The sequence below is a fragment of the Battus philenor genome, unplaced genomic scaffold, assembly GCF_028537555.1.
Source record: "Battus philenor isolate CCGP_79_NKW_IND1 unplaced genomic scaffold, ilBatPhil1.0.hap1 SCAF_11, whole genome shotgun sequence".
NCBI classification, from domain to species: Eukaryota; Metazoa; Arthropoda; class Insecta; order Lepidoptera; family Papilionidae; genus Battus; species Battus philenor.
The window spans coordinates 6,805,795-6,812,467 of record NW_027181673.1 but is presented as its reverse complement, the minus strand read 5'-3'; the positions used below and the strand labels follow the sequence as shown (position 1 = coordinate 6,812,467).

General features: G+C 33.0%; 1 protein-coding gene across 1 annotated transcript; it reads left to right on the top strand.

The window, feature by feature from the left end:
• Window positions 1-1,943: 1,943 nt before the first annotated feature.
• On the top strand, window positions 1,944-4,876 carry LOC137932041 (piggyBac transposable element-derived protein 2-like). The gene is made up of 3 exons (XM_068775602.1): window positions 1,944-2,109; window positions 2,451-4,275; window positions 4,839-4,876. Exons 1-3 carry the CDS (start codon window positions 2,074-2,076, stop codon window positions 4,874-4,876), a joined length of 1,899 nt encoding a protein of 632 aa, XP_068631703.1. The 5' UTR covers window positions 1,944-2,073.
• The last annotated feature ends 1,797 nt before the right edge of the window (window positions 4,877-6,673 follow it).

Genomic DNA, 6,673 nt, shown 5'->3' with positions numbered 1-6,673 from the left:
ATATATGTATAAATATTTTGTTTAGTTTTGAATGTATCATTTAAAGAGAATAGGACATTGACAGCTGTAACGCAGAAAATAAAAGAAGTATATAAATAATTAATACACCATATTCGGTTAAACGAGACTTTTTATCGTTATCATAATTATTTCAAGCCCCAGGATGTTTTCCCCATTTCTGATTCGAACTCGTGTTTATGGTTGCAATGTCTCATTATTTCAAATTGCTTTACATATGTTACTCAATATAGTACATAGCTAAATACGGGCTATTAAATACTGTATTAAATTTTTTTTTTAGCGAAGACGCGTCTTATTACTAGTCGTTTTTAATAATTTATGTACATCAATTTTCTTTAAATCAACTGCAACCTTTAAAAATAAGTTACAATATTGTAGAACTATAATTCAAAGTTTTTTTAAATAATTCCACGGATATGTCGACTGTTTAGATTTGTATTCTTTTTTAGTTATCATTTTTTAAATAATCAAGTCCTTAAGATTCATAGCATCTTACAAGTATTATATTTAGTACCGCTTTCTATTTTACTACAATCCGTCATTTTCAAGTTACAATTATGTTGGTTTCATGTAATATGTAAAAAAAGGTCCAATTCCACGCTAATACGAGTTCCGTGTCAGTTGGACCCAGGAAATCTATTGAAATCTGCTTCGAATTACACGAGTTCGCAGTGCGCGCCGAAGTATAATCTATTTGACAATGGACTTGTGATAAATAATGGAGCACCTATACCCTGGGTATTTCTATTTATACGATCCTTGCTAATTTAAAATTACACCATTAATAGATTTGAGTTTATAGGTGTTAAAACACATTTGCTGTTATAAGTTTATTGTACGCCCCGACCATTAAAATTATTTTTTCATAACAATAACGATGATATGAATGTTTCAGAGAGATTCTGCGTAAAAATAAAATAATGAGTAAATTATTCGCTAGGTTACCATTCCACTGTTCATCTTTTACATCCCTGAATTTTACCAACACGAAAGCGCTTTGAAGAATTATCACCACAATAAATAATGATATGGAAAACAGTGGAAGGTTGAAATCTGTCAAAGGAATCCACTGCTCGACGTAAACTCTGACCAAGACTGCCCTAAAGATTTCTAATAGGACTGGCCTAAATTCAGGGTTTGGCAACAATCTAAATACGGTCGTTTATCCACCGTATGGGTTGACGTCTTAGCTGCGCTTGCCTGTTTAGGGTCTTCACTCCAAAACCTTAAAGTCTCAACGAATGTCTCTTGTGCGCGCTATATCTGCCTACTGCCATTTCAACTCGCCGGTCTTGCAAATTATGAATAATCCACTGAAGCTATGTTGGTTACAAGTGTTCGTCTATGGATGTCCTCATTACTTATTCGATCTCGTAGAGAAACAACGATCATAGAGCTCTCCATGGCTCATTGAGCGACTGTGATCTTGGCAATGAGGCCTTTCTGGAATAGACCAATTGAATTTGACGTTATTAATCCCCTGTGAGGTGTAAAATAAAGTGAATTTTGGAGACAACTGTTAGTAAATCCGTCCAAACATTATTCTTGTAAACCTTACATATTTGCAAGCAATTGTGATTTTGTTTACTTCATTTAGTCTAGTTCTTTATACAAATTAATTATTTTTAAAAGGGAAAAAAATAACAACAGTAAACAATTCTAAATTTTAAGAGTAAAAACAAAGGAAAGTAATACAGCTCCGCTTAAAAATAAAAATAGGCAACGTTAATGATGAATCCAGAATATTTTTTTCAATAAAGAATGAAAATCATCGCGTTGTGTAATTTAAAACTCCGAAATATTGTTTTTATAATATTGCCATTTTTATTACGGAATTGACTATCTATTTCACTTTAGTTTTCGGTGCATGAATATATTAACCCTTAACTTGGTAAGGTACATTAGACTGTACATACATTTCAAAAAAAATTTACTGGTTAAATAATAATATTTTTTTGTTTTGTTTTTATTAAAAATATTACTAAATAATTTAGAATTAGTAGAAAAATATTTTCGTTGTTGCAACACTGAACAACACATGTCAAATTCAAAATGGCTTCGAAACAACAAAGTGTTGGCGGGACCCGGGTAAGTTTTTGCGTTATAAATTACTTTTTAGCTCAAAAACTAATAAAAAATGGTGTGTTATTTGATCTAAAAACTATGTATTACTCAAAAAGTGGTTTTATGCGTTACTGTCTCAATTTTTATGGCCGATTTTGGTTGAAACAAATGTATGTACACTGCACTGCACGTTGCCAATAACGCACTAAAATACTAAAAATGAACTATGGTAACCACGCTGTACATTGCTAAGTTTACACAGTTTTTGTTTTTCAACGAATCGGCAGTTTTTGTTTATTTATTTTTTTACCTTCTCATAAAAACTGTCTGCTTTGAACTTTTTTTTTTTCTTTTTCCGCCTGCAGAACTTACAACTAACTCGCGCCCATAAGATCTTGGCTTTGGTACCCGCTCAAAACGCATGCTCTGACGATAGTTCCACATCTGATGAGGAAGCAAATGCTTATATACCGCCTTCACCAGATACCTCTGATCCACCTTCAATAGCATCATCACTAGAAGCCCTTAATTTGCTTGATACTTCAACTGACTCCAACAACGAACAGCATGATATACCCATTACTTTACCACTCACACCAACATTTGATGAAGTTTTTCCATCGCCGAATACAAGTAACTACAATGTTATACCCACATTGAACTCCATCCAATCTTTGCCATCTCCTTCTGTTGAACTATCATCTCCCCAGCCTAGCACCAGCGGACAGCAGTTACTACTTACCAGGTCCAAGCGTAAAAAGACAACAAAGACTGTAGTGACCAAAAAAGTAAAGGTTCAGAAATTCGCCCTAAATTATCAATGCTCAAAAGCAGTACTTCGTCACAATGTATCTCTTGAAGAAAACTTATACAATCTCCATCAAACACAAATAGAGACAGTACTGGATTATTTTTATTTCTTTTTTTCTCCTGACTTAATTACTGACATTGTTTATAATACAAATTTATATGCAGTTGAACAACTAGGTCGATCTATTCAGCTGACAGAAGATGAGATTAAAAGCTTCCTGGCCATTCAAATCATGATGGGTATAGTACAGATGCCAGCTTATACTGACTATTGGGCAAGAAAAACAAGATACCCTCTCATTGCTGATCTTATGCCTCTCAAAAAGTATCAACAAATACGTCGATATATTCATTTTGTTGATAATACTTTGGAAGATTCAGACCGTTATTTCAAGATTCGCCCCCTAATGGAGAAAATACGCAAAAATTTTCTGAAAATTGAAGAAGAAGGAAAATATTCCATTGACGAGATGATGATACCTTATAAAGGTCGTAGAGCAGGTAAACGAAAGCAGTACGTAAAAATGAAACCTGAGAAATGGGGGTTTAAGAATTTTGTCCGTGCGGGTGTTTCGGGTATCATCTACGATTTTATTCTGTATGGTGGCGACGATACCTTTCGTGGACTGACTTTTTCAGAGAAAGAAGCTACAATTGGTTTAGGAGGTATGGTAGTGCTTGCATTGTGTCAAACTATAAAGAAAAAGCCGGCCATTGTGTATGCTGATAACTTTTTTATGTCGCCTGAACTAACATATATTCTGCGGGAAGAATACGGGATCCTTAGTCTAGGAACAATAAGGACTAATCGTCTCAGAGGCTGTCAAGAGTTATTGCCAACTGACAAACAATTAAAAAAGAAGAAACGCGGTTCTAGCGCCCAGGTGGTTTGCAATAAGAATAAGTTGGCAGTCGTAAAGTGGAACGACAATAAAGTGGTTACACTTATTAGCACCTACATAGACTCGTACCCCTTAGAAACAATCAAACGATACGATAAGGATGAGAAAAAGAAAGTAGATGTAGAATGTCCTCAAGTGGTCAAACATTACAACAAACATATGGGAGGGGTCGATTTAGCAGATATGTTGATATCGTTATATAGAACTCCCTTCAAAAGTCACCGTTGGTACTTGGGAATATTTTCACAACTTGTTGATATGTGTATAAATAACGCTTGGCTCCTACATAGAAGAGATGGGAAGAAGACTTCATTGAAAGATTTCAGATTTGAATTGTTTGATGGGTTGTCTAATAGAATAGGAACAAACCAAAACGTTACAGACGATATAGGCGAGAATCTGAAAATCCATAAACCAGTCTCAGTCCGACCAACTGATAGCGTCAGATTTGATAACACAGGTCATCTTCCAGAAGCAGGTAATGAAACAATGCGTTGCAAATATTGTAAGAGTGGAAGAACATCTGTCTACTGTATAAAATGTAACGTACATTTGTGTTTTGTTGTGGGAAAAATAAAACGTAATTGCTTTCGTAATTTTCACCTAAAATAATAAAGAATAATTTAAATATTTCCTCCTTTTTTTGAAATAAATTTATAATAACCTGAATAATGTAATTCATTATGTCCTTGGTAGTGTACACCAAAATGTACAAACAATTTATTTATAATATTTCTGTAAAATTGGCAGTGTACATTGTGATGTACTTAAGTTTTCTCGAAACCTAGGATACCTAGATTTTTATTTTTATTTTTCTCAAGTTGTCCATTCATAAATTAAACAAAATTTATCAATAATTTCCTTTTTTTTCATATTTTTAGTTCTTGCCAAGTAAAGGGTTAAATAAAAATATTTTCATCTTAATTATTTTTTATAAATTTTAAGTACTTTTTCTTAAATTTTATCTAAGAAATATTTTAATTTTTCATTTTCTTAAATTTTAAGTACTTTTATATGGATAAATAAGTGAATTATTGACAGTATCTTGTATTGACAACACGATATACATTGACATGTAAGACGAGAAGAATTCATGAATCTGCTACTAAGATATAACCTGGCTCAAGAATTTATTTATCTAGACAGCTTTTGCTCGATTTTTTTGCAAGGAAAGCTTTTAAGCATTATTATCGTTTTTTCTGCCGTCGGTCGACCGTATAAAATTCATTTTGGTTTCCACTAGACTGATCGAACCGGCCTGCAACTAGCGTCTTCACATTACAGTATCGAGGTTGCCTATTCATTTTGTGGATGGTCCGTGTTCAAAAAATCCATCTCCAAAAATATAAGTCCACAGTAGCTATCTGTGGCATACCTACACCCACTTCAACTTATCTTTGTATGGAGATATTAAATGTGGAGATATTTCTGATCTATTATCTTCAATTTTTTGTTCGTGTTTTTCGAAATGAAATGACTATTGTTACGAAAGAACATCAACGAATTTTTTTTTTAGTTACTCATTAATTTTATCTACTTAAGAGAGACCGAAACTATAATTGAAACATTTTCAAAAAGAAAAGTAATTATTGCGTAATGAATATAAAATATAAATCAGTAATATATTCTTTAGAAGTTAATGATTAAGAATATTTTTTCGTAATCTTTCAAGTTCAAATTTTTAAACAGTATGTAAAGAAATGGTCACGCTATGGTGAAACTGAATGGGTTCTCCTATAGAAGATTCAGAGGTCATTCAGTATTACGATATATGATGAGAGAGTCAGAGACCTCAGGAAATGGTCTCTAAATGTGTACTTAAACGAAGAGGAACGATATCGGGAGGCTCAGAATGGCTGTAAAAAGACCTCCATGTTGAAGAATAAGAACAAGGAAGACTTTTATTAATTACTCTTCACTTTTATAAATATTTTTGAACTAAAGTATTCTATTTATAACACGTAATATGTGCTATGATAAGAAGACATTTTGTTCACAAGACTTTGACAACAAAATACCAACTTGAATAGAATTTAACCAACCACGTCTCTGATCCGTACGTCTTTACTGGAGCACGCAATGTTCAAAGCCACTTGTATTCAGACCTTTGGAACGAGATGAAGTTTCGGATTTTACCGAAAGATGCCCATTGAGTAGGATTCAGCGAGTAACGCCTTTTCTAAGTTAGACTTACTTAGCTGGAGGGCTTTATAATATATTTTACTACATAATTTTAATTGTTGTCATTAGCGATGTGTAAATAAACACATTATAATTATTTATTAATAAAGTCACATATATTAATTAAGTTAGAAAATGAATGCACGCACTCCGCTAAACACAGAGCTACATGGCGACGCTTAGTGAGAGCTGCAGGGGTATCAGAACCTACTGGAGCATGATCACGACCACTCTAACAAGAGTGCACGAATGAGAAGAAGAAATATTTATCACACATGGAAGTTTAATTTAAAAAATATATCGATTTTAAATTAGAACGCTCTTTACGAAATAAAAAAATGTGAAGCTATTCTTTGAAAACATTAAACAAAGAGTAACACAGAAGCAAGAGAGGTATTTTGAGTCGTAGCTGTTCGCTTAATGAACGTCGGTATGGTCCAATGGCGAAATGTATACGTAAAACGAAAAAAGGCTAGTCTGTCTAGACATTCTATGCTTTGTAGGTAATATGAGAGATTGTATTACGTTTTCGTTTTTATGAAACCTGCACGTTAGGAATGAAAATTGTGTAAAAATCTTGTATGTTTGTAATATACTAGGTTAAATGGAATAAATAAAAAAGAATTAAAAGTTTTCTTAGCCGTTAATTGTTTAATAAATTTAACGAGAAAATATCGTATGTTAAAATATCGCCG